The sequence below is a fragment of the Nyctibius grandis genome, chromosome 6, assembly GCF_013368605.1.
Source record: "Nyctibius grandis isolate bNycGra1 chromosome 6, bNycGra1.pri, whole genome shotgun sequence".
NCBI classification, from domain to species: Eukaryota; Metazoa; Chordata; class Aves; order Nyctibiiformes; family Nyctibiidae; genus Nyctibius; species Nyctibius grandis.
In genome coordinates, this window is record NC_090663.1 from 10,377,736 (window position 1) to 10,405,639 (window position 27,904).

The 27,904-nt window shown below is 45.5% G+C and overlaps 1 protein-coding gene across 3 annotated transcripts; it reads right to left on the reverse strand.

Moving 5' to 3' along the window:
• Window positions 1–45: 45 nt before the first annotated feature.
• MFSD10 (major facilitator superfamily domain containing 10) lies at window positions 46–27,667 on the reverse strand. 3 transcript variants are annotated; one of them, XM_068403857.1, is made up of 13 exons: window positions 27,593–27,667; window positions 24,867–25,056; window positions 24,323–24,419; window positions 18,093–18,196; window positions 16,946–17,104; window positions 14,942–15,130; window positions 10,367–10,475; window positions 9,269–9,380; window positions 7,767–7,875; window positions 5,476–5,566; window positions 3,652–3,699; window positions 2,110–2,199; window positions 636–829 (listed from the first exon to the last, which is right to left on the reverse strand). In XM_068403857.1, the coding sequence occupies exons 2-13, from the start codon at window positions 25,035–25,037 to the stop codon at window positions 723–725; spliced, it is 1,386 nt and encodes a 461-aa protein (XP_068259958.1). In that variant the 5' UTR covers window positions 25,038–25,056; window positions 27,593–27,667; the 3' UTR covers window positions 636–722. The 3 variants fall into 3 exon arrangements, with proteins under 3 accessions (XP_068259960.1, XP_068259958.1, XP_068259959.1); XM_068403858.1 differs by lacking the exon at window positions 27,593–27,667 and adding an exon at window positions 27,220–27,291; XM_068403859.1 differs by lacking the exons at window positions 7,767–7,875; window positions 9,269–9,380 and having other exon boundaries at window positions 46–829.
• Between the last annotated feature and the right edge of the window lie 237 nt (window positions 27,668–27,904).

Sequence of the window (27,904 nt, forward strand, 5' to 3'; positions counted from 1 at the left end):
ATTTGTAATGCAAAAAGAACAGGGCGTGGTCACCAAAACCCACACAGTATTAGAAATATAAAACATCTCTCAAAATGTAACTGTATATTAAAACCAGTCCACCTGTGCCAAAGTGGCAGTCAGGCTCAGGCAGCATGCGGTGTGCTTCTCCCTTTTGTTTTTAATTGTCACGTTAAGGCGGTTGATAACAGCTTTTACCAGCTCTGTCGAGCATTTGTGGAGATCGTGTGGTGACTGTACAGAAACACCTGGAGGGAGCCGCGGGGGAGAGTTGATCTCTGCCAGCCAAACTCAGGCAAACAGCCCCTCGCAGGGGCTTTGGCCTGGCTTGTGCTGATGACGACAGGAGAGGAGCAGAGAGAAGCTCTGCATACACTGCAGCGCAGCGTTCAGCAGTGCTTGATGGTGGGTTGGGATTGCAGGGTGCTGTGTTGCTGCAACACCCATCTCTGATGATCTGAATGCTTTACTCAGTTTTGGGTGGGTTTTTTTTTTTTTTTCTATTCACAAATGTAGCCAAGCTGGCTGGGAGGCCTCTTAAACGTAACTGCTAGTGGAGGCCAGTAAGGAACCTGGAGTCTGCTGTTGCTGCACATGGGCATTGCGTGTTCCCTTCCAGAAGATCAAAATTCTCCTCTTCCTATGTGAGCAGCTGAGTCAGGTGCCAAGAGTCAGGTCTTGCGGAGGTCCTGGGAAGCCGGTGGTAGCTCTGTGGCTACTCCCTACTCCTCCTTTGGCTGTTGTTTTATAGAGCCAAGTAAAAGGAAGGGGATGAGGAACAAAGCTCCACAGACAGTGAAGCAAACCTCTGCCCCCACCAGCCAGTAAACTGCAAAGGAAACAAGATGTAGCTCGTTAGTGTGCTCGTCCTTGCACCTACAGAAACGGGCCTTCAAAGCTGCTGCTCCCAACCACTTAGTGATACCACCAGAGAACACAGAACTACTGAACCTTCCACTGCACAAACCTGCTGGCACACAAGTTACACAGAGGAGGTGCCTAAGAGCAGTGCTGGTTCTCTGCCAAGGAAAGGGCATGCTAGAGTGGTTACTTTAAACAGGACATTTTAATTCTTGCCACTATGGAAATAGGGAAGTTCCTATTCGCTCATTCAGCTTTAGCCACAAGGCAACTATCGAACTCTTTGCCCCAGCACCTCCTCCACGGCTGCTCCTGGCACTGCCTGTGCCGCTTCTGAAGGTCTCTTGCTGTTGGTGATCAGTCTCCTTAGGTGAAACACAGGAATCCGGTACGTAGGAACCAGGTTCTGGCTTTGCTCAAACTTACTAGGTCCAACTTCAAGCTTGGACTTGCTCTGTGGCTGCTCCCCCTCACTCTGTCCCTTGATCCTGTCATGGCTTGGGGGAGCTGAACCCTGTCCCGGGGGCACCTGTGCTCCTTAGGCACAGTCTAGGCTTGGCCTTAGTCATGGCCAACAGGCACTGCACACCCACTTCCCTGAGCTCCAGAGCATTAGTAGAGGGTGGACTCTTTCATCTAGTTTATGGGTTACAGGTACGTTTAATGCTCAAACGTTCTTTATTGCACATGATGGACTGTCCCTGCTTAATTTATATTGTCTTGGGATGCAGCTTCGTGGGATGTGGGGAACCAGTTACCATAGCACAGGAGACCTTGATGTCACTGACTCCTGCTTGCCCAGTGCCAGGGTGGCACCTCAGCAGGCAGGGGCACTTGCCAAAATGGCTACAAGTAAGCCCAGCGAAGGCAAGGGTTCCTGGTCAGCCTCCGGCTCCCTCTGCACACCAGGGCCAGGCCCGCAGTGGTGCTCCTCTGCCTGCACGGCTACACCTGAGGCCTGGTTAGTTTGCTGCTGTTGCTGGAATTGTGAAGTCGGGCAATACCTGCTGTCTAGGTCACCTCTGCTTGTATGAGGCTTTTTTAACTCAGCCATGAGGCTTTCGTTGGTGCTAACAAGGACCATGTCCTGCCCTGGTGCAGCTCTCGGGGGTACGTACTTCTGCACAACTTCATGGCTCTGAAACGTGCTGTGCTGCTTCCCCTTCAGACCCACCCGGGCTGTGGGGGCCCAGAGGGACACTGCACGTTGGCAAAGGCAGGAAGGCTCCCGAGGCCGCGCTCACTCACCTGTAGCTGACAGGATTGGTCCCAGGGCTCTGGCCAGGGCGCCCAGGCTCCTCAGGATCCCCATGACCCGTCCTTTCTGGCTGGCAGAGCCTGTGCGAGCAGAGAGCCGTTATGCATCAGGGAGGTTTTGCTTGGGGCAGAGAACGCGTGGAGGGCAGGACACTGCTGCAGCTCGTGGGGCCTTGTTCTTTGGGAGGTGTTTCCCACATGCATCGGCCCCTCCTTTCCTTTCACACTCGCTGCCCAAGCTGCATTTATTTCCCCTCCACTGAGAGAAACGTGACTGCTTCACTGGAAACACGAGGGCTGGTCGAGTGCTTGTCCGGACAGAAACAACACAAGAAAGCTTTACATCGTACAACAGAGTTGCTGAGGAGGCCCAGGTGTATCATAAATACAGCAGCACAGATGCCAGTTAAACAAGAACAACAGAAAAGTGCCATTCATGAGCAAAGCCTCGCTTCTTTGCCCCAGCAAGCACCTTCGTGCTGGCACCCAACTGCACTAAAGCTAAAGAACGAACTGTGTCATCCCCAGATGGCAACGCAGCTACATCTGCTTTACAAGGTTACATAACAACCCGTGCCATAAACCCGGAAGGTTTAGACAGTTCCTTAGAAGGACTTTTCTAAGGAATCAGGAAGAAATAATTGTACTGCTGGCAGCGAGGGCTGGTGTCTCGCTCCGAGAACCCAGGCCAGTCCTGGCTCAGTGCTGGTTGTGGCCTTTGCCCATGCTATTAATCCTTTTCCCACTGGTCTCCATCTTTTTTTAATCCTAACCAGAACTAAGGTTGCTTCCAGTTTCCCCATCGCATTGGAACAAGCTGCATTACACAGTACAAAACTGAAGTGCGATCCTGGTGTTCACTGTGAACAGAGTGCTGCTGTTTGTTAGCTCTGAAATGATCAGTATGGAGCGCTGACAGGCTCCAGAAACAGGTACAAGTCTGTTTTGGGTTTTCCTCTGCTCCCTTGTGGGATGGTTCTGCATTTCCCAGGGTCAGGATATTGTCCTCCTATCCCCAGCAGTCCCACTTGGCTTCCCTTCTGTGAAGGACGCTCAGAGAAGGGAAGGGGCTGAAGGCTGCAGCACCTCCAGCGTAGCACGGCTGGTTTGCCTCTCCCCAGCAAAGCTCGGTGTGAGGGGAGGGTTCCTCCAGTCACGGCTCGCTGGCTGTACTGCAAAGGGGCAGCACACGAGTGACCAGGAAGGGCTCTTTTCTAGGCTTTAGCCGCACTCCTGCAGGGGTGGTTATCGCTTCAGGGTTGGGTACGTACAACACAGAGTAGCAGGTAGCTGTAACACCTGGCTTTTCTGCTTTCCTCCTTAATGCATTTTGGGGGGGGGAAGAGGCCTTCTATGAAGCCAAGCAGCAGCCAGAGGCACTGGTGCAACATTCAGATCCGAGGTGGACCTAAGACATGAGCGTTCCCGTTGATGCATCACTAAACTTGAGGTCATTTCTGTATTTAAGCCAAGTCTCTACAGAGGTCAATTGTGTGGCCAAGGGCTGCTGCTCAGCGCGGGAGAGACACTCACCGTAGCCTGACACCACTGCTGACAAACACGGGATAACAATGGCCGCAGCTGGAAAAATCCACAAAAGAGACTGTCAATGAACAGCGGAGAGCTCAAAACATTCCAAGAGCAATAGTGAAAAACATGTGGCCCAAACTCGTTACTACTGCGGAGAAATATGCTGAGCTCTGGGGCACTGTACCAAATGACTCATCAGGTTTAATCCAGTTCAATAATGAAAACACCCCCTCAAAGCCAACCTGCACAAAGAGCCCCGAGCGCTCCAGCAGCTGTTTCACATTAGTGTCCCTCACTCTGTGAGCCCACAGGGAAAGGGGCGGATGGGTCAGATCAGCTAGCTGGTAGTTTTCCACATCACTGTGGTCTTGTCAGGTGGAGCAGGGAAAGGGAATCGCTCCTCTTTCCAGTGGACAATGAGGTGGCTGTACACAGAATCAGGCTCTCCCCATGCACACAGCTTTGCCGTACTCATGGATGAAAGAGCTGGCTACATTCTGTCTTGGGAAATAACACAGTCAAGTCCAACAAGAAGACGTTACAAAATTTTTGGACACAAAAGCCAAGAGCTGTTCAGCAGCCACTTCCCTCTTACTGAAATAGGGGCTGTTTCTGCCAAGAAAGAAGTGCTTTAAGCATACAGAGCAGAATCTTTTCTGGGAAGGAAAGGACAATTGGTGAGCAGGAATGAGAGATGTGTTGCCTTAACTGCAGGTGCCCGAACTCCTGGGGCAGAGGGAGGAAGAGAGGGGGAAAAGAGGCCCCTCCAGAGGCATTTCTAGCTGGCTTGATGGGGCCTTCTGCCCAGGTAGGGAGCTGAGGAAGATGAGGCTCCTAACTTAGGAGCACAGTTAGACAAAATGAATGCCTCCTCTCACCCCTCCTCACCCCACGGGCTTTCAAAAGCTGTATCTATCTGTAGATCTGTAGATAGATAAGATGTAGATTTTGGAACCTGTCAAACACACAGCTGTCCCTAGACAAGCAAGCTACTAAATAGATGCATTTTGTGGTTTACAGTTTACTCTTAAAACAAGCTGTATCATGCAAAAGAGAAGGCTCCTACTTCCGTAATTAGTCGTATTTGAAGCTTCTTAATAGTTGAGCAGCATTGGGAATATCTGAAATCTCTTCTCAGATAGGCACTTCCATAGATGAATCCAATGTCATTCATAATTGTTTCCCTGAATAACAGCTTAAATTGGCAGAATATTACTTATGTAAACACTTAAACATCTTTGAAAACCTTCTGCACTTACCAAAAACAACAGGCAGAGTTTTGCTCCCTCCCTAGCAGCTTGCAATGCAAGACAGCAGAGCAACAGCTGGCCAGCACAGCCCCGTGCCACAACGTTCTGGGCAACACTGCTTTACCCTCGCCCTCGCTCAGCCTGCACACACACTCCAGCCTCCGGCTTCAGAGCGTGCAGCTCGCTTCAGCCTTTGCCCAAGAAATAATGCAGCCACCACAGAAACACAAAGATGTGCTGTCTCCCTTCTTTTCCTGAGCTGAGCTATTTAGTGAATATTTTGCTTCTAGGTCTGATGAGAGGGGGAAAAAAAAAACCACCCTTGAGATCTCCCCAGTGAGATAGGACAACAGGAGCACTGGGGATGCTTCCAAATATCACCATGACAACTCCCTGTGATACAAACAGCATCAGAAAAAAAACCAAGACACTATTTCTTCCATATTTTATAAACTGAAACAGCAACTTCCTGTTACTTATAGTTTGAAATCAGCAGTGCATCTTTTTTAACAGGGTGAATAAATATATGAAGAAAAATTATTTGTGCTTAGCTTTCAGTGCATTTTGAGTAGCTCACCGAAAGAGTACAGCAACAGTCCAACACTCAGCATGGTCACATTTGCAGCCCATCCAATTAACAAGAAAGCTGGAATCAGCAACATAATAGCCTGCAAAATGAATGAGTCACACGGTTACTTTTAAGCCTTGCTTGTTAAAGCCTAACTCTAGGTGTCCTGCCAGTTCTCTTCCGCTGCTGGGACTTCATTTACGTTAGAAGCAGCAAGCCCTTTCTTCCCAAGCACACATTTCAAATTCACCTGGATGGCCACACATCAGCGCAATTTACTTTTCTGTTCTCTCTCACTATCCCATACAGGCAGCCCACATGTGGGCTGGAGTCCCCTGTAACACAGGCTGTAGTTATCCCACCACCCGCTTCCCACAGCTGAGGAAAAATGGATTTTTGCAGAGTTCTCTCTCTCACACGATCTACTGGGTTTTGGTGTGGTTTTTTTTTTTCCTCTTGTTCTCTGTTGAACTGGACAGAAATCTAGCTTTAACTCTATCTATCTCCAGAGCTGGTGCAAGAGCTCAAAAAGCTTGTGTGCAACAGGACTACAGCTCCTCTGCTTGTTCTCAGCACTATTGACTGATTTTTTTTTCAAGGGCTACAGCAAACCCTCTTGAGCTTTCAGCTTCAGGCCCCAGTTTTTCTTCTGGGGCCAAGAATAAAAAAATGGGGGAGGGGGGAATGGCATTTGAAATTCAAACCCAACAAGAAAAAACATTCTTCATCTCCTCCAAGAGCCTGGACTTCATTTCCCCTGTGATCTCTCCCTCCCATACAGAGCTTTCACAGAAGACAGATCATTTAAGGTCTGCTGTGCATTTCATAAAAGAGGGCATTCACTCCCACCCAATATCCCATTTTGAAGATTCAGTTATAAATGAGCTACTGTAATCACTGTGCTGAGGGGCCACATTTGCCATATGATCCAGATTCACATATAAATTGCCAGAATAACTTCAGCAAAAGGGGGAACTCCCACAAAAGCCACCCAAGCCACATACATCCACCGAAAGAGTGCCCCAGGGCCAGCTTGCTTCCACAGAGTGCACAGGAGTGTTTACAAGAAGCGATCAGCCCAGCCCAGACCAACTGAGTCTTTCAAGGTAACTACACTTCCCAGCGCAGGGAAGAGGAAGGAGTGTAAGAATTAGTGGGGGAATTCACGGTTTGCGTAAAGTGCAGTGCAGTGACAGCAAGCACAGCAGGCTGGCAGAGCACATGGAGGAAGCTGATGCAGAGGATAAAGCGGCACTAACACAGCAGGGTGAGTTTTCATTCACAGGGAAATGCTTCCTATGTGACACCACAAACGTGCCATTCACTTTTGCCAGCCAGGGAGCAGGGGGGAGATGGTTTCATCAGCAGAAATAACTTTAAGAAAAGCTGAGTCAATCCACTGGAACGCAGTGCAGTTTGGTGATCTTTTTTATACCCTGTCACCGTTGAAATCACACTGGCCTCAAAATAAGGTATAATAAATTGAGGAAGGTTCTGACAGTCCAAGCATGCCTATTACCAAGCAGCCAACAAAAGTTCAGAAACACTCAAAACCTGTTCTGTTTAGTTCCACGCACAAATGTAAATGACAAAACATATCTATTTGTCCCACAGCTGTAAAAGATGGAGGGAACTGTTCCCTGTCATCCCAGTACAGCAGCAGCAGCATCTCTATGAAAAAAAAGGGGTGAGCAAAACAAAGGCATGCACACTTTTGTGAGTGAACCTTCTGTCTGAACATTGGCACATGCTATTGTAACATGTAATACTGATGACACAAATCGAAGATGGGAGAAAGAATCTATTTCCCCCTGCCAACCAGTGAAATATACTCTAGGGAAAGGCTGTCAAGCATGGAGATGGCCAGACTCACATTATCCCTGAAAATAATTTGTCAGAAAAAAAGAGTCAGAGATCAGCTCTGAAGCGCTTTAGTAGGTTTAATGTCTGCACTGCAAGAGAAATCACTGAAACAAAGCATGACCTTCACAGCATGTTACCTAGCTTGCACAGACACTCTGTTCTCATTCCCTACTGCAGTTATATATGAAGAACTCAGAGTTTCAGTAAAATTGTAGCTGATATGGTAAGAAATGGCTCTAATGTTCCAAAGTTCAGTTAGGCTGATAAGTGCCCAACAACCAGGGTCTTGAGAAGTCATTTAGCTGGATTAATGAGACAGAAATTTCTTTTGATTTGACAAGTACAGTTATAGCCTCCAACCACCTTTTGTTGCACTTTAGATTGAAAATTAACATATCAGATTTGTGGGGGAAAAGAAAAAAAAAATTTTTTTTTACCCTTTTTACAGCTCTGATTTCATTTCCTGGCTTGATTCGGCGAGCATAGCCTCCCTGGATCACAGCCATTGTTATTCCAATAAAGAAAAACATCTTGCCCTGCTGCATGCTAGAAGGAGGCAAAAAAACAGATTATGGAGTCACGCACAGAGCATTCCACCCTGGGAGTCCCAGGTTCAGTGCAGACCCTTTCCTGAACCAGAAAGAGAAAATGCTTTTTGGTGCTCACATGCGCAGTGCAAAGTTCTTAATATGCTGACATTAGTTTCCATGGCAGGCAGACAGCAAGAAGATAAACCTCTGAGGTCTTACATAGAGATGGGACAGCTGCTGGCAAATGCTGCGATCATCTCTAGGCTGCTGGGATGTAGTTTAGTTATTTCTAGGGTGGCCCACAAAGAGTCAACACATGAATTAGCTGGTGCCATGGAAGTCTGTGCCACGTACACAGGAGTTGTTGGTTTCAAAGGAACAAGCGTTTCGCTGTCTCACGACTATTGCCACCACTCATGCAGAGTTTGATCAAGGTCACCAAGGCACAACATGGGCACAGGCATGGTGGTGATAATGTATTGCACTGGGAAGCTTGCAAAATCACTCCCTCCACCCTTAAATATTTCTTCAAATTTCGCTTTCACCTCTCTTACCTGCTACACTATGTGGATATTCTCAGATAAAAGTTCTCACCTCTGTAACAAGCTTGTTTGTCACACAGCCTGTGCTGTCGGCATAAAGTTGTGTATCTCACTACACAGCTATCCTGAAAGGACTGTGCACAGGCAAGCTTTATACACTAGAAAACCTTTCCTTGGTGCACACACATTAGTTAAGCTACAAACTGTAATAAAAGACAGACAGGGAAAGATGAGACAAACCCCTGAGAACTACTCAAAGGGAAGGACACACATAAGGAATCAAGCTGCAAGATCATTTTCCTGGCTGGAAATCGTCCTATGAGCTGGCAGGAAAAGTATTTCAAGCTGAGCTGCTGTTAGTGGATTCTGTTCTCTTTCTTCTCTAGTGTTTGACTAAAGGAAATCAAACTCTCTGATGTAATGACTGCACACCATATGCAATGCAGAACTCTGACGAGCAAATATAATCACATAGCTATCCCTCCATCCTTTGCCTTTTTTGAGCTTCAAGATTTGCCCTGATACTGAATAACTCTTCTGGGCTAGAAAAGGTGTTATTACAATCAATACAACTAGCCCAGCTATATGTATTTCAGGAGATTTAATTTAATCTTGTGTATTGATTTTCTCTAGTAATTAGAAGTTGTAGATTGAATGAGTATTTCCTTTCACGATAAACAGTGTGCCTGTATTTTCATAAATTCTTCTCACAAAGCGCAAGCATCACTGAATGCAGTGGTCGCTTTCTGAGTGTTTTTACTAACCTCATAAAGCCTCTCTTGAAAATAAATGAAGAGACCTTAAATCAAGATTTTGGAAAATATCCTAGACAAAATATAGAACATTTATCTTCTAAGTGTGCTATACCTGCTGAACTGGAATCTCTGGTGAGTGAGAAAGCTCAGTGTATACTCCAAGCCGGAAAACAGGAAGAGGTACAGGAAATAAGCCAGGCCCAAGATTTTGAGATTCTGAAGATCTAAACAAACAAAAAACAAACAAACAAACACCAAAGGGGGAAAAAAAGAGAGAGAAACACGGTGGTGTTTTTCAAGCATAGCTTGAGAATACAACAACAATAGTAGAGCAACATTTATCAACTGTACAGGGAAAGTTCTCACCTCAGATGCTCATTTTAAATATCTATACAAGACATGCCACAAAATTACTTCTGCCTACTACCTCCCTTCTTATGAGGGAAGGAGAGCCAAAAAGACTAATCTCTCTCTGGGTCACCAGTCCAGCCCCTCTGCCTCACCCTGACACCTCCACATATACTGGGATTTATGTCTTTATTTTTAATCAGTACCTGCATTCCACCCAATACCTTGACACTGCTCTCAGGATGATATTGGCTAAAGCACAGCATCCCTTTTTCTGAGCTACAAATGGTCTGTGACAGATTCCCTAGCTTGTTTTTCTGCCAATGCAGGGTTTAACAGGTTTTCTCCAGAGTCTATTCCTGATGCAGCAGCAAGGAGGACTGAATGATAAGTTGGTGTACCTGGCAAATACTGATTTATTTTCTATAGCTTAAATAATTTCATACAGAGAAATGGCCAGCTCAAGTCCAAGTCCCGAATTGAGAAATAAAATTCCAGTCTGAAGTTTCCTGGTTTGCAGCTTGGATAAGCAAATTCGCATTTCCCTTACTCATGCCTTGATCTATCTTTTTAAATCACTTTACTTACTGCAGCCTACCCCATGCTGCAGCCAGTGCCTGAAGAAAAAGCAAGCAGTAAGTCAGAAATCTTCAAAACACTAATCTCTAAAACCTTCTTTTGGGAACAAAAGGACCAGCATCCAAGGGAACTTGCAATTTCCTGTTCATAAGTTAGTAAGGTGGGTTTTAAATAAGTGAAGAGTGCTGCTTCTGAAATGGTCTGAGTAACGTTTTCACTTAGAAACCACCACCACACACAAAAAGACATACAATATTAATATAAAAAGCCAGCTAACACTTACTCTTCTCTGAAGGGGATTCTTTTCCTCGGGTGACTGCAGAGAACTGAAATAAAGCCAAAGGACTGAGCAAGTCAACCGCTGCCTGAAATCCAGACATCACAGAAGAGACCTGATCAGAGAAAGAAAGAGGTTTATTTAAAAACCTGACCTAGTAACTACTGCAAGGAATTGACAGTAACAGTCAAATGTGCTTCTACACCTACAAATTATCTGAGATGAAACAAGGCAACTGGCATTGGGTTTTGAGTGACCTCCAATAACAGCCCAGACTTTCCAATCACAGAACTGTCTCCAGCACTATAACTAGAAGGTAGAGCACCACCAGCAGCTTTCACTGAAGACAGAAAACAGATTCTTCCCTGGGTTCTTAAAAAGCAGAAGAGGCTCATTCTCCACAGCCTGAAGGTGGCTTTATTTGGTTCACCTTCTGCATCATCCCTTACGTCCAATGAACATGTATTGGGCAAATAATGGCACATCTGCCTGCGAGTTCATAGGAAGCTGGGGATTTGCTTGTGCGCTACAGGTCTGAGAACAGTATGTGTAGCACATCAAACACTGGTCTGTTTTGGTACTGCTTGTTCTCCAGCCAGCCAGTGACACCTCCTGGGGAAGAAAAGGCAAGTACAATTTTTAGAGATATTCCTTGGAGAGATTTTAGAGAGATTTCTAGGGAGATTCTGCCCAGCCACATTGTGTGGCTTTTTGAAGAGGAAAATTTATTTTTGTAGCACTTCTGGTCCTTGTTCTCTGTACATCTCAACCTAATTACGCATCTAGTGGCACTCGCTCTGCTCTTTATCAACAGGAGCTTAGGAGATGCTTATTCTTTCATCTATACGGATTTTAATTTTTTATTTGTTTATTTTTTATTCTAAGGTATAGAAAATTGAAGACAATACTAAAGAAGAAATAATGTCTAAATGCTTATGGAAACAATTCCTTTTAAAGGAATTGTTAAAGGAATCTCCTTAAAGGAGAATTTAGACTGTCACTTTACATGACAGTCGCAGGAAGAGATAAGACAGACTGAAGAATCCTGAATAATCACACTTAGTATTTCACATCTTCAAAGCACTGCACAGACTTTATCTGACGAGCTTCCTTCTCTTCCCAGATAGGGAGGGAGGCAGTTATTACCCCCTTGAGGGCAGAGATTAAAGGTCAAATTATCAGTGGAACTTAATCTCGGTGAATGACCTGAGGACGCATATGGACTGGATTTAATAAAGCTGTACACAAATCAACCTTCCCTATGGTATTAACATGACCCGTGTCTTGTTTTGATAGTAGGAGCTTCTGAGTATCCGACAGCAGAGCTCTGGAGCCCATCAGTCTCACAACAGCAACCAGTTCAATATACCAGGCTGGTTTTGTACAAAGCCATAAAGCTGCTGATCCACATAGAACAACAGCGATATTTATTTCCCCTTCCACTGCATGTATTGTGGAGAGTAAACAGACACTCCCAAGAAGTAGTTTCCTCGTGCTTTTAGAAGGTCTGTAAGAGGATTTCCTGAGGCTGGCTTATAGCAATCCACAGTTCCTGCATTTGTTGGCATGATGGTGTTTGCACTACAGCGCAGAGGATCCGGTAACAAGCAACTCTCTTCAAGCATGTCTGCCAGTAATAAAAAACCTGTAGTTTGTACCTGTTTTGAATTACCCTCCATGTCAGACAGGGTGCCAAGCTGCTTTGTACTACAAGGCTGATTTTAGTTTGGTCCGGAGGATATACATTATATATGTATATGTTTAAAATCTAAGTGTTTTATGAAATATATATATCTGTATTATAGGTTTTTTTAATATACATGTGTGTGCACACACATGTAAATTTCTTTTAATTGCTCCTATCTTTGCTCTAGAAGTAATGGTCTAGAAGTGACTTCATCTACTGATCGATAATGAAACCATTGTCCTGAAATGAACAAAACTCTTTCAGCACCCCCCAAATAACAAAGCATACACTGCCAATTTCAGTCAATGTCACCAGCTGCATGGAGTTCAGATTCTTTGCAGGTTCAAAATCTGCAACATCTAACTTGTATTTAATTTCTATGCTTACAATTTATTACTCCAAAATTGCTCAATTTTACTTCATGATCACCCCAAAAGTCCCCTTGAATGGTAGACATTTTTCACAGTGTCTTTGTTTACCCTGTCTTCCTCTAAGGAAGAGAGACTAAGTAACATGTCTCGAAGGCACAGAGTCAGTCCAAATCAGGAATGCAGCCTGGTCCTTCCAAGCTCCAGCCTTACCCTTCAAATCAGACACTGTTTAGTATGCATAGAGCAAAAGCCTTGTTCTTCCGTAAGTCTGCTAGTGATGCTGCATAGCCCTACACATAGTCCTTACATGATTAGCTGGACTCCAGAAAAAAAAAGTTGTAAGAACCTCCCTCCAGCAAGGCAGCCTTGCCCATGACTAGCTTAGCTAAAAATTAACTCAGAAGTTCTTAAAGGGGACCGATTGCACTAGAGACCTTTCTATTCCTCCCTTCTCCCAAGCAGGTCACAGCAGGAGCTGTTTTGGCCACTTCACAAAAGACCAGTGTCTCTGACAGGTGAAAGGTACCGTTCTCTGGTCACTCTTCACCTGATAAACTTGTGGAACAGTTGAAAAAAAGGGGAAGAAGGATAGCAAAAATTCTGTTCTCTTTGGATGAAAACTCGTCCTTGTTCCCCCTGTTCCCCTCTACCTTCCCCTTTCTACAAGTTAACTCCAACATGAATGAATGTGAAATACTTAATCTCTCCGTTGAAGAGAAGACTGATAGACAAACAAGAATATCATGAGAACACAGCATATTTCAAGGAAACAGATGTCTGATCCCACTGGCACACCCTTCTACTGGTTATCATTATCATTTCCCCTCTTTTTACAGCTTTGTCCTTCCAACACATCCACTCCAGTAGCACCTGATCCAGCTCAGGCCAGCCAAGTTCCAGAAAGGCAGCCAACATACCTGTCTTTCCTCTGTCGTCCAGAGGCCAAGAAAACTGCTCCTCTCCCACTCAGAAAGTATGAGAAGTTACCCAAGAAAAGAGCAAAGCAGCCTAGTAAGTGAAATTACAAATACCCTAGAACACATAAATCACATGGGGCCACTGCCCAGATGCAGGCTAAAAGGAGACAGCACAAAAGCACTAACGCTGATACTGATCACAAGAAGCTCCAATGCCAGACAAACCACTATCTCGCAGCAATCAAACACCCTGTGTATTTTGCGAGACTGGGACCTGACCCTGAGGGGCACCTATTAATCCACCTCACGCAATACCTACTGCTGCACAGAGACAGAGCCCCAAAAAGCGGGGACAGAGCGTTCGTTTTCTTATCAAAACTCAGTCACGTTGGCTAACACAGACTAGCTCATCAGAAGAACTCTCAAGAGGATAATAAAAGTGGGAGGGACGTATTTGGTCATCATACAGTCCTAAAAGGTGCTGAAGCCATTTATCCCTCTACAGCAAAGGTGGAATTGTTCACAGAATACATGTTCGCTCCACAGCACTTCCCTGCGTCAACATGTTGCCACCAACCCAGAGTGCGCAGCTGTAACGAAGAACAGGATTTTATCCAGAATCTTTAGAAACAGCCAAATAGGAAAGGGGAACAGATGACACATGGAAGAGTTGTTAAAAAAAAAATAAAAATAGCTGTAGTGCTCAGGAAGCATGAGCACCAATTTCACATGGGACACAACCTGCTGGGAAACACTCGGGGAAGGTCTAAAGTTTTGCCCTGACAGAAGCATTGCAGACAAGTTTGCTGAACAATTCTCAAATGGCTCTGGCCATCCAGAGACCAAGCATGCTTCAACGGCTGAGTGCTGCTTAGAACCAAGGGACGACACAAAGATCCAATCCAGCTGAAAGCCTCAAATCAAGTGCTTCACCCAGATACCTAGGGCTGAATTCAGTCTCTCCCACACTACCAACGGAGACTGTTCCAAGAGACTTTTAATCAGACATATCTTGGACAGTGTCTGATCACAGAATATTAAATCATAATGTTAATAAATGTTTGGCCCCACAAATCCAAACATTCACTGAACTTTAGCACATGTAGATATTTTGTATCTGTGCAAGATGGTACAGCTCAGAGATAACAGTCATTTTCTACTTGAGTGTTCAAAATAATCAAGCAAAGACAAGATAATAGTTAAGAACATTTCTAACACATACTGGCTAAATGAAAGAAAACCCAGTCTCTGATGCATTTACTTTCATAATTAGCTGCAATTCATCCCCAGGGAGTCATTGTGATCATAGTTTAAAATTTACCCTCTTCCTCCTAGGAAGTTTTTGAGAAATTTAAACCTAACACACCAAAACCACCAGACATGTTAGCTATAAAGAATTTCTTATATTACACTGGGCTAGGAGATGGGACCATCATGCAAACACTTTGTCATCAGCCTGAATAATAATATTAAATCCTAGTCCCAGGAATGAGCTAAATTCCTGAGATACTGGCTCAGCCCCTTCTTCATTGCTTCCAGTATTTCAACAGTTCTTAAATCCTGTTCTTGCAAGAAACACAGATCTTCGGATTGATAATTCATTTACCCGTTTTTCTTTGGGAAGTGTCTCTGGAAGTAGGAAGAAGATGAAAATTAAATCAGCCACAGCAAACACGAGTGCTAACAATGCTGAACGAAGATAAAAGACTTCTCCTTTCTCTGTCTCCATGGCTAGGTAAGCTCCAATCATGGGACCCAGGGTAAAACCAAGGGAGAAAGCAACGCCGATCATTGCCTGCAGCGATACAACGAACACAGACATGAAGTTTTAGACACCAGTTTGTTCAGGTAGCTCAGTTCTAAACCAATTTGGATTTCCTAGCATTTACCTTAAAGAAATGCAACCAGATACAGAATGCAACCACCCTGAGGATGTAGGAAGTGCACAGCAACAAGCGTTAAGTGTGAAAAAACTGTTCTTTCCAAATCACTGATTTTATTTTCTGTCTAGTCAGGAAAGTGGCAGGAACAAACTGCAACATGGTTATGAGTGAAAGGAAGTTGGGAAGGGAAATAATGATTCACACCTCAGGGATTGCACAGCCAGCATATCCTTCAACCATAGGATTAACTTTTGTAGTGTAAAACTGGAGAAGGGAGGACAATATCACGGTAGGAATTCATAATTATGCCTATAGCTTCTAAAATGTTTTGGCAATTTCTGTATTTAGGAATTTATGTCTCGTAGAACAAACAGACTGAGAGGCTTCCCCGAACAACCCAAATTTAGTGCAGGTACTAAAGAAGATTTATTAACTCACTATGAAACCAGCACATAGGAAAAGAGACAGAATCTGTACACACTGGATGGGAGCTTACAAGAGCACTGATTTGAGTCATCAGCCTCGGTGAGATTGCTTAAGAATACCACAGTGCAGGGTCTGGCTCATTTTCTTTAAGAGGCATTCAGAGATGTATACTCACATATGCAGGACCCAAACATGTGTCATCCCAGGACACAATCCTCCTGCTTTCCTGAGTCTATTTAACTATACCTATAGTACCACACTAAACAAGGCCAGGGCACGCTTGGGTGTCATCTCACAATCTCCAGTGTTGTTTCAGCCTGCCCAGCTAGCACTGGCCCAGGCAATGCCCCATCACAGTTTGGGAACAACATCAGTCAGATGCTATTCTCCTTCCAGAAAGCAGAATAATCATGCCTACTCTGCTTTGGAGAAGAAGAGAGTATAGCCATATGGATGTGAGCCACGCTAAACGAAGTGACTTGCTCTCAAGCCCTAAAAATAGGCCCCGACACATTTTATTTACTAGTGCTGTATGGCTATCCCTCTCCATAAATAAACATACACTTTGGCTCACCAGGACTATAATAAATTGCTTGGAAAATTCATTAGCTATCATTGTGAAATCTAAAGCTTTCTCCTCCCAAGCAGCATCTCTCCTGCACAGTGGCTTATAACAATCTGTTAATAGAAGTATGGGCCCCTAAGGTTTTTATAGAAGATCTAACTGGTAATTCACAGGCAAAGTTCAGCCCATAGGGTGTTTCCATCTGGTCCACTGCCTTCTGGAAGAGGACAGGGCAGCTGTTCATACTACTTGCTGCTCAGTCAGCCAAATGCCACATCCTTTATGTGCTGAGCTCAGATACTGAAGCCAGTGCAGCATCCAAGGAAGTCAGGAGGCACGCTGTGCTGGGCAGTGCTGCTGCACTTCCACAGTTTTGGAAGGTGAGAAAAACGGGTTGTCTTATAATTGGGTTCCAGCTACCAAAATTGGACCATAAGACCTTTTGATTTCTAAGCTATTATAATTATCAGCAGGAGTAACAGTTATAACACTTACACAGGTAGTTTTTCCACCTCTAGGGCATCTGTGTTTCACTTGTAGGTAAGTCATTGACAAGTCTGAGACCTCACCAGTAAAACAATCTGGCATCTTTTCAGAAGCGAGGTGGTATATAAAGTCATGTTTTCACTTGATCAATGAATACACACACCTGAGGAAGACATTCTGAGCACCTGAAATCAATTAAAAGTTACCTAAAAAAAGTTACCCAAACATATACCCCACATGTGTAACTCACCATGCCCTTGCTCCGTGCTTTTGGAGAGTGCAAGTCAGCAATTATAGCTGTGCAGAGGCTGACATTCCCTTTGCTTATTCCACCCACAATCCTGGAGAGAAGAAAAACGCCAAAAGTCCTAGAGGCAGCCCATAGTGCGTATGATGTTATCAAACCCATCTGCAGAAGCAAGAAAGGGTTCTTTATAAAGCAGAGTAAAGTTGATCTCATTTCTGCATATTTCCCAGCTAAACATTTAATTTGTTTGTTTGTTTTCAACAGCTGCTCCAAAACCCATGTAACAGAAATGTTTGAACATACTGATAGTGAACTATGTCCTGGACAGGGATATAAAAGAAGTAGAAACAAATCCATATGAACTTCATAGAAATGTGAGATTACTAATGAAATTAGAAGAGCAAAGAAAGTTCAGAGGGAGCTAAATCAGTCCTGGGCACAAAACCACTATTCTACATCCTGCTTCACTTGTTTCCAACTTCAAGAGAATTCTTGAGTTCAAAATAAGAAGAATTCACAGTTCTAGCCCTTAAATTTCATAATCAATCATGAGCACACACGCTTACTTAATTTACTCTCCACAAGCCTACAGGATATGGGGATTTGTATATCATTGACTGCCAAGTTCCACCATGTACGTACACACTTGCTCTGCACTGCTTCTGTATTTAGAACCCCATACTCTGACCAGCAACAGAGAAAACTTTTTGGAGAATGTTTACGTTCATAAGAAATACATCTTACATTGCTATGTAGCACTTCCTAAAAACCAATCCTCAGGCTCTGTGAAATAGGTCATGAAGCGATCAGCTCTCATTAGTCACTTGGGGAACTAAAACATACAGGGATTAAGTCTAACATTTGTAAACAAAGCATCTGAAGTCATACTCCTGTACACAGGGGAAAGGGATTTTGAAAAACCCCAGGGACAGATAGGTATTTTGGTGCCTTCTATGTACAATTCTGGATCTGGAAAGCTCAGCTTAAGCACTTGCATTTGGAAGTGTGGCCAAGTGACTTGGCAAGAAGTGGTCAACAACCAACAGATCTAGAACGTTCAATTTCCCAATCCTTTGTGCTAACCACAAGACCCTCGTGCCTTCAACTGTGTATTAAGATGGCATGACTAAAATCAGTATGAGACACATACCACTGTCACCAAGATGACAGGCCTTCTGCCCAAGCAGTCCGACACAGCACCAGTGAGGGGAGAGGAGAAAAACTGTAGGATGGAAAAGATTGCGCCAATCAGACCTAAAAAAAAAAAACCAACAACATATATCATTAGACTTGCTGCCTTCATCTTAAATACAAAGACAGCCAACCTGTTCCAGACCTATCACTCCATTATGTCCGTTAAACACACGCAATTAAATGTAAACCACAGCTATAAAGAACAGCTTTGTCTCTGAAACTAAGCTACCCTCCAAACACCCACCTTGCATTCTTATTTAACTGAGGCGGCAAATACAGACAGAGCAGATACACAGATCCACCAGAGTAACAGGCATAAACTGGATGATTCACTGGTTACTTTACTGGTGAGAAGGGGTTTGAAACTCACTGGTTATAATGGAAGGCTGATTCCTCAATGCCTCCCCATTGACTACACACATTTTCTGTTCCTAAAGCAGAGATAATGCAGTTCTTTAATAGTCACAGTTCTTTTAAGATTTTTTTTGATTGTTTGAACCTGATTCTGTCACACTTAATTAGCTTTTCTCTCCTTCTGATCATGGAAAGGAGGACATAAGCACTGCTGTTAGTGAGGCACCCTAAGAGGTAGGAGTGATAGCAACAGACCCCAAGAATCTTTTGAAATCTGCCTCCAGCTTCTGTGATCTTTAATTCCTCTTTTCTCTTGCCATTTCTAGCTTCACACACTTACTGATTTGCACTACACTCTCAACAAGCCCGCAAAAAAATGCCTTGCTGTCACAGTTTTTCTCTAAATGAAAAATTGGGTTATATGTCTCAGATAATTCAGCTATCAAAACTTTAAAAGGCAGAGGAGAGAGAGAGACCAGAAGTTCTGCTTTGAGAGAGGCAGAATATTGCTACTGAACACCTTGGGGAGAACAGCTGCTTATGATAGCTCAAAAAACTGTGTAAAATATCTTATAGATTGGTACACTGGCAGTTTATGTTAATGAGAGACAAGTTTTCTTCTTTGTATTTCTAGAACTGTAAGAACACCCAGACATGCCAAACACTTCACAGCCCGGAAGCAGCAAGAGTGGGGCTGTGCCACATAGGGTAATGAGCTGGGAGCTGAGTGTGACCACAGCACTGGCAGTGCCCTCTCCAACAAGGGCACAGTTCCACACGATCCAGATGGGTTGGGCAGAGCAGGGTGCCGCTAGCAGGGTCCTTTGACAGTCCCAGACAAGGCAAATCAGGTCCATCCAGGGAGTCTGGTCAAGACCAGAAGGAGACAGAGTCAGAGAAAGGAGTGGAAACAAGACTACAGTGTAGGTCTATTCAGGAGATAAGACACCTGCAATGTAGGTCCAACGTCCACTCAAGAAACAGGGCCACAGACACCCCTGGAGACAAGGCTATACCTATGACACAGCTCAGGTAAGGCCCAGGCCTGAGCTGAAATACAGCTCCTGAATCACCCGGCAGAAAATGTGTGGGTGAAAACTGGACACAGCAACTAAGTATTGGTGCCCCAAGGGCCCTGACACAGGCAGGGAAGGTTTCTGCCCTGATGAGACTGCAGTCTAAGCAAAGACGAAAGAGAGCAGAATATATCTTGCACTGGGAGAAGCAACAAGATGATCTTGCAAGTATCTTTCCAATCCTACATTTCTTGTTGCAGATGAGGGCAATGAAGGAACACAGGCTGCAGGAAGACTGCAGTGGCCTCTGCTTAACATCAAAAACATAATGAATCTTTCCACTATAAGCATTTAAGGTACAATACAACAAGATGGACTGAGACAGGAGCTGACTACAACTACGATGGCTTGTCTATCTTCCCCTGCTTCTGCAGCCTTGGTCAACTCTCTCGTGAGCTAATTCAACTCAATCTGGCAGAAAACTAATCAAAAAAAAGAAGAAAAAAAAGTTTTCTGCTGGTTTAGCAAATTAGATGGCTCACTAAGAAAAGCTGTCATCAAAGCCAGCAGAAGAGATGGAGTCAAATGTGACAGATAACAGGTTAATTCAGACACCTCGTCTGCACCCTCACTGCCTGCAGCTGCCACAGAATCACAGAATCCACCAGGTTGGAAGAGACCTCAGGGATCATCGAGTCCAACTGTTGCCCTTACACCACCCTGTCAACTAGACCATGGCACTAAATGCCATGTCCAGGCTTTTCTTAAACACATCCAGAGATGGTGACTCCACCACCTCTCTGGGCAGCCCATTCCAATGTCTAATAACCCTTTCTGTAAAGAAATTCTTCCTAATGTCCAACCTGAACCTCCCCTGGTGAAGCTTGAGGCTGTGCCCTCTTGTCCTATTGCTAGTTGCCCGGGAGAAGAGGCCAACTCCCACTTCACTACAACCTCCCTTCAGGTAGTTGTAGACTGCAATAAGGTCACCTCGGAGCCTCCTCTTCTCCAGGCTAAACAACCCCAGCTCCCTCAGCCGTTCCTCGTAGGTCAGACTCTCCAGACCCTTCACCAGCTTGGTCGCCCTCCTCTGGACTCGCTCCAACACCTCAACATCTTTCTTGAAGTGTGGGGCCCAGAACTGGACACAGTATTCAAGGTGCGGCCTCACCAGTGCCGATTACAGAGGGACGATCACTTCCCTAGACCGGCTGGCTACACTATTCCTAATAGAGGCCAGGATGCCATTGGCCTTCTTGGCCACCTGGGCACACTGCTGGCTCATGTTTAGCCGGCTGTCGATCAGCACCCCCAGGTCTCTTTCCGCCAGGCCGCTTTCTAACCACTCTTCCCCCAGCCTGTAGCACTGCATGGGGTTGTTGTGGCCGAAGTGTAAGACCCGGCACTTGTTCTTGTTGAACCTCATGCCGTTGGTCTCGGCCCATCTATCCAACCTGTCCAAATCCCTCTGTAGGGCCTTCCTACCCTCCAGCAGATCGACACTCCCACCCAGCTTGGTGTCATCTGCAAATTTACTGAGGGTGCACTCAATCCCTACATCTAGATCATCTATAAAGATATTGAACAGCACCAGCCCCAGAACTGAGCCCTGGGGAACACCGCTAGTGACCGGCCACCAGTTGGACTTTGCCCCATTCACCACCACTCTCTGGGCTCGGCCATCCAGCCAGTTTTTAACCCATTTAAGAGTCCACCCATCCAAGCCTCGGGCAGCCAGTTTGTCCAGGAGGATGCTGTGGGAGACAGTGTCGAATGCCTTACTGAAGTCTAGATAGACTACATCCACAGCCCTGCCCTCATCTACTAAGCGGGTCACTCTGTCATAGAAGGAGACCAGGTTGGTCGAGCAGGACCTGCCTTTTGTGAATCCATGTTGGCTGGCCCCGATGCCCTGATTGTCCTGCATGTGCCGTGTAATGTCACTCAGGATGATCTGTTCCATCACCTTGCCTGGCACCGAGGTCAGGCTGACAGGCCTATAGTTCCCTGGATCATCCTTCCGACCCTTCTTGTAGATGGGCGTTACATTTGCTAATTTCCAGTCAGCTGGAACTTCTCCAGTTAACCAGGACTGCCGGTAGATAATCGAGAGTGGTTTGGCAAGTTCATTTGCCAGTTCCTTCATTACTCTGGGGTGAATCCCATCCGGGCCCATAGCCTTGTGGGTGTCCAACTGGCACAGCAGGTCACTAACCGTCTCCTCCTGGATTACGGGGGGTTCACACAGCCCCCCGCCCCTAACTTCAGGCTCTGGGGGCCGAGTCTCCTGAGGACAACCGGTCTTGACATTAAAGACCGAGGCAAAGGAGGCATTGAGCACCTCTGCCTTTTCCTCATCCCCTGACACTACACTACCCTCCTCATTCAGCAAGTGGTGGAGGCTCTCCTTGACCCTCCTTTTGCTGTTGATGTATTTGTAAAAGCTTTTTTTGTTGTCTTTGACTGTAGCAGCCAAATCGAGCTCTAATTGAGCTTTGGCCTTTCTAATCTTCTCCCTACACGACCTGGCCACGTCCCTATAGACCTCCCAAGTTACCCGACCCTTCTTCCAGAGCAAGTAGGCTCTCTTTTTTTCCTTAAGTTCTAGTCTAAGTTCCCTGTTTAACCAGGCTGGTCTTTTTCCCTGCCGGCTTGCCTTCCTACACACCGGGACAGCCTGCTCCTGAATTAATTCCTGCCAGTTAATTAGTGAACATTCCCATCACTGCTCAATACTGCTTCTAAATACTTTTCTCTCAATATTTTTCTCCTAGAGAAGAAACAGCAAGGGATACCGGCTTGCTTTCCGAGATGAACAGTGTCTATTTCATTTGCATGTTCCCAATTAGATGCTGTATTTTCTTCAAAGAGCAAGAGTCAGGTGGACTCCTCTCGAAGGAGCAGGGAGATTTCTCCTTCCCCTTGAAAGCAAAGGAGCCAAGTCAAGGGATACAGCACTCTCAAATCCAGGGATACAGCAGGTAAGAGGAAAGGCAACATGTTGGACACAACTGTGAGCTCCCAGCCCCTTGTTTAAACAGAGTCTGAGATGGTGAGAAGGTGCAAGGAGGAGGCTTACAGCCAGGCCTTAGAGGAGACAGAAAGCAGTTTCTGAGGGTTTAAAGAAAACTGTTTCCTACCACTCAAAAGCCAGTAATCTGACTGAAAATGAGTACAGAAATGAAAACATGCCTGCAAGGACACTGTGGGAAAGAGGAAAATTGTTTATAAACTTTCTAATGTCTGTTATACCCAAATAAACTACTTTAAATAGTAACAATACATTCACACTTACATTCTAATAAAGCTTTGCATTTTTTTTTTTAGTTTAAAACCCTTTTGCTTATCTTGGGGAAAGCCTCAGCTCACTAAAAGGAGAGGGTGTAGACATTTCCAATTAAAATTAACCCAGACATCCTCACATCCTCATACTCTGAAATCCCAGTTTCCTCACAACTCTCCAGATCACAAGGAGTCAAAAGAGCCTCTGATGTGTAACATGACGTACATGCTGCTGGATTTCTTGCAGTACTCCTGCTGGAGCTCACCCACAGCAGAGTGTCCTAGTGACAGCAAATGCTTCTGGACCCTGCAAGTCAGCAGCTCTGCTGCTTTTAGTAGGACTAATGAGATTTAGCAGCAGTGCTGCACTAGAGCTGCCCAGCAGGGAGATGAGACTTGAACTCCCAAGCTTCTAATTCCAGTGTTTCCTGCTGATTGATCTCCAGTCACGTGCAGACCAATTGTAAAGGGAGAGTAATTTCAGTGACTGTGCAGCGTCTAGCACAACAGGCTCCTGACCCTCAGCTGGCAGTCTGACAATAAGGAACAGCAGGCCTGTATTTCTCTCGCAATCTGTGGAACAAATTGTGCAAGATCATAGGATAATTCAGGTTAAAAGGGACCTCTGGAGGTCACCTACTCCAACTGCCTGCTCATAGGGTCAGCTATAATGTCAGACCAGATTGTTCAGGGTTTCATCCAGTCAGGGTTTGACAGCTTCTGAGGATGGAGACTATACAATCTCTCTGGGCAACCTGTTCCACTGGCCATCCTCACTGTGAAAAAGTTCTTATTTCCAGTCTGAACCTCCCTTGCTTCTACTTATCCCTGTTGCCTCTCCTTCTCCCACCACACACCACAATGAAGTGCCTCACTGTATTCTCGATAACCTCCCCATAGGTATTGGAAGGGTGCTAATAGCTCCAGGCTGAACAAGCCCAGGCTCCCCAGACCCTCCTTCTTCCTGGCCCTCTGCTGAACTTGTTGCAGTTCATGGATGTCTTTCTTGTATTACGGGGCCAAAACTGGATGCAATGCTCTAGGCGTGGTCTAACAAGCACTGAGTAGAGGGGGACAATCGCTTTCCTCAATCTGCTGGCTCTGCTTCTGTTCATACAGCCCAGATGCTGCTGGCGCTTTTGCTGCCAGGTCTGGCTCATGCTCAGCTTGCTGCTCACCAGGACTCCCAGGGCCTTTCCAGCAGAGCTGCTCCCCACCAGTCAGTGCCCAGGCTGTATCATTGCAAGGGACTACTCCTTCCCAGGGGCACGACTTCGCATCTGTCCTTACTGAGTTTCATACGGTTCCTGTTGGTCCGTTCCTCCTGCCTGTCTCCAAATGACAGACTGGGCTGTCCAACTATTCATTGCTACCAGTGTGATGAAAACAAAATCATTTCTAGCGTATTGTAAGAGACATTTTCTGTGATATTTAAATCTGAATCTAGTGACAGGGAAGTATGCTTTTTGTATTTCTTGTAATTTTCCTCTTATTTTTTTTCCAGTCTGTTAGCTTGTTTGTTTAATTTCCATACCTCCAAACAAGACACTGTTGTATTTCCGCTCTGGAGGCATCCCAACCATCACTGCAAACCAGTCCACACCACGTTGCAATGACGAATAGAATCCATCCTGCAAAACAGATAGCTGGGAAATAGAACATGATGCTGGGAGCGAGAGCAAGTGAGTGTGTGAAATACTCGATTAGGGTAAAAATTCTCATGTCTTTGGTTCTTAGATAAACCCCAGTATGCAGATCCATTATGGACTCTTTTTTACTCTGCCTCACCAGTGACATCAGCGTAAGTCACAAATGCACTGGTAATTACAAGGACTAGCCCCTAAGAAATACTTGAATTTTCCCCAAAACAAATCCCTCATTTTAATGAAAAAGCAAGAGGGAAGAGTCTCGTGCAGGTTCACAAACAAATTCAGTCCATGAACCATTTAAATGTGCTAGATGTTATTATTCTGCCTACAGCTATTTGGTTTGCCCCAAGGCAAGGGATTTTTCTTTCATCCTTCCCTAAAGATCTCATACCTAACATTTTCATCAGGCTGACATTCTCTGTTACTTACCTCAGTCTGGCTGTAATAATCAAGGATGGAAGGAAACAGTGGCAAGATGAGAGCAAATCCCAACAAGTCGATGAAGAGTGCCAGGAAGACAATTGTAATAACACGACTACAGTTCTGTTCTTGCTTGTTGTTGATGGAGCTGCTGCTGATTTCTCTCTCTTGCAGGGCCATGTTCCCAGGTGCTCTGCTTCTAAAAAATTACATTTATACCCAGTCAACAAGAAGCACTTTCCAGGCCTTTCCTATGAGTAACTTGCTGATTCACTCTCACTTTCTACAGACTTCACAAAAATAAATAGAAGCTATGGCTATATTAAGCTGCCTGGTTTTAAAGGGAACAGGAACCTCAACTCTCTAGTCTTGGTATTAGCTCAGCATCAAGTTTGCTCACACCAAGAACAGGCTACAAGGACAATAAGATAACAAACTCTATTATAGGAGTGTCCCAAATAAAACACAGAACTAAGGACCATTTAAAGTTTGTTAACGTGTAAGCAATGGTAATACAACTTTCCCAAATGTTTTCAACTCAGCATTACAGTAAAATAGATAAGAAGGGGCACTCTTGTTTTGAATATCCACATTCAAGTAACTAATAGATCATTTATGCCTTCAGTGTATATGAGAAATGACTAAAGCAATAACAATTTTAAAAAAAAAAAAGGTAGACTTCCTAAGTATTGCAGGAATGCTGTCTTCAAGATAAATCCTGGAGAGCAACAGCAACTCAAGAAACAACACAACAAAATTTTGAAACTTGAAACTTTTTCTTTCTCTGGATGACAGCCACTGATAGGTTGTATGAGTCGGGGCATCAAAGGATTAAGGCAGTGTTTTAATTTGCCAGAAATATCAGAACTATCAACTTTCTAATATTCCAAAACTGTCTTAAAGACCTAAACAAGGATGCAGGCCATATCATGTTAAGTATTTAACAAATAAAGAAGTCAGTCCATATCCTGAAAAAACCTCCATTTCAACAGATATCAAAACTAAGGAGTAATACACAAACCGTGGAACTGCAAACTTCAGATTTGTAAAACATAAACCAATTAAATTTGCAGTCCCTTCTGCTGCAAAAATCCCTGAACATTTGTTGTGCTAAAAGAGTAAAAAAAGGAGACAGAATTTCATCCAACAGTCAATCAATACCAAAATATCCATTGACTTTGATGAGTCAGGACTGAAAACACTGAGCAATTCTTAATATAAACTCTATTCCAGACAAAACACACCATATTACATACACGAGGCACTTGCGCATATAACATCACACTACACTAACTGAACACCGTAACACTTTGTTACGCTCAGCAATAAATATTATTGTGACATTTCTTTACCTGTGGATTCAATTTACTATCACTAAACCATTATTAAAGTTCAAACACGATGAGGCAGAAATGGAAGGGGACCATGTGCAATCATTTATTAAACTCTTGGCATAATGCTCTGAAATCTGCTAGTGAACAGAGCAGTTTGGTTATGTTCAAGATCCTTTTATTTAAAATGGTAACTCATCACCACTACAAATATTTAGCATTGTTTATCCAAATGATAGAAGAGCATCTGGAGCCAAAACAACCCTTCCTTTAGACAAATCCTCCCTGGCCCCAGGTCTATGCAGCCAACAGCTGAGGGATGGGTTCATTGTGGCAAATGCTACCTTGTTTTTCCTCACAATTTGTTTATTCATCCACTGAATTGCATGACCAAGCTGAACTTCATTCCAGGGTTATTTACACAGAATAACATCCTTTACACCTTACCCTCACTGCCATTTCAGCCAGTGTGCGGTTTGAACCCCTTGATGCTAGCACTGACCTTTCATTCAGGTCCACTTTCGGCTACGTGGTTGCAGTTTCCCATACGCAATATCCCAAGGTACTACACGTTTCTGCCTTTGTGCTCCACCAGTTTTGGTGTTCAAACCTCTCCATTTTTTTTGCTAGGCAGGAAACCACCAAACGTTTTATAGGCCCTGGCATCCCATCAGCAAAAACAAAACACTTCACCTCTACTGTGACATTTGATTCCTATGAGAAATGGTTGAAGTGAGGGGAGGATTTTAAGTTTAGGGAAGCTGTTTCTCTGGACACTTGTGCTCGGCTCTGCCTGGGCTCTCCCCAGCCATCCCCTCAGGACTCCCCGTCTGTGTCTCATGGCTTCTGCCTTCGACCTCCTGCGGGCAGGGCCAGGGCTTGATGCTGCACCTCAGGAAGGGATCGGCAGCGAAGCTGGCCCTGCCCTAACGCACAAACAGAGATGTGTCATCTGCCAGCAGGAAGAATGTCATCCTGGTGTTTTCTTACCACCCCTTCTTCCCTCTTAAATATCCTACACCCGGCTTTACCTGCTATGCCTTGCGAAGGCTCCTCTTAACTCCTTAACAAAGTCCCGACTCAGGTCAAGAGCAGGAGTTGCAATCGGGGGGAGGAAGGAAAAAAAAAAAAGAAAAAGAAAAAAAAAACCCGCAATTTCCCAGAGTGGCCAAAGCGCAGAGGACAGAGGGGCCGCCGAGCGGGAAAGGGACGGCCCTGGAGAGGTGGTGTCCGCGGCGAGGACCCGCTGTCACCCCTGCAAGGCACCCGCCGCCGCCGCCGGGGCTGAGTCCCCAGGGACCCGCCGCCCCGCTGAGGCGAGCCGCGCCCGGCCCGGCCCCGCTCCTCTGGCCGCCCTCCCCTCCCACGCCGCCGGCGGAGCCTGCCCCGCTCCGGGCCACCTACCGCTCCTCAGGGGGGCCGGGCCCGCAGGGTGCGCGGGCGGGTCCCCTCCGCCTGCCAAGAGCCGTCCCTTGGGGATGCTGCGGCCGGGCGGCGGCAGCTCCTCCCCGGCCCTCCGCAGCGCCCCGGCGGCCTTCCTCTTCCGGCCGGGGATGGAGCCGCTCCCGCGGCCCCGCGCCGGGCGCCGCCGAGGAGGAAGCCCGCCCGCTGCGCTGAGGGGGATGGCGGCGGCTCGGCGGGCTCCCCTCAGCGCGGCGGGAAGGCGCCGCGGCTCGGGGCTGAGGGAGCGGCGGGGCAGGGCCCGGCGGCCGAGAG

Bases quoted from the DNA above. Each gene is read 5' to 3' on its own strand.
- MFSD10 (XM_068403857.1), bottom strand. From the start codon at position 25,037: ATGGCCCTGCAAGAGAGAGAAATCAGCAGCAGCTCCATCAACAACAAG. The intron at 24,420-24,866 runs GTAAGTAACAGA...TCTGTTTTGCAG, and splicing joins ATTATTACAGCCAGACTGAG to GATGGATTCTATTCGTCATT. The intron at 18,197-24,322 runs GTATGGAAATTA...TTTTTTTTTTAG, and splicing joins CAACAGTGTCTTGTTTGGAG to GTCTGATTGGCGCAATCTTT.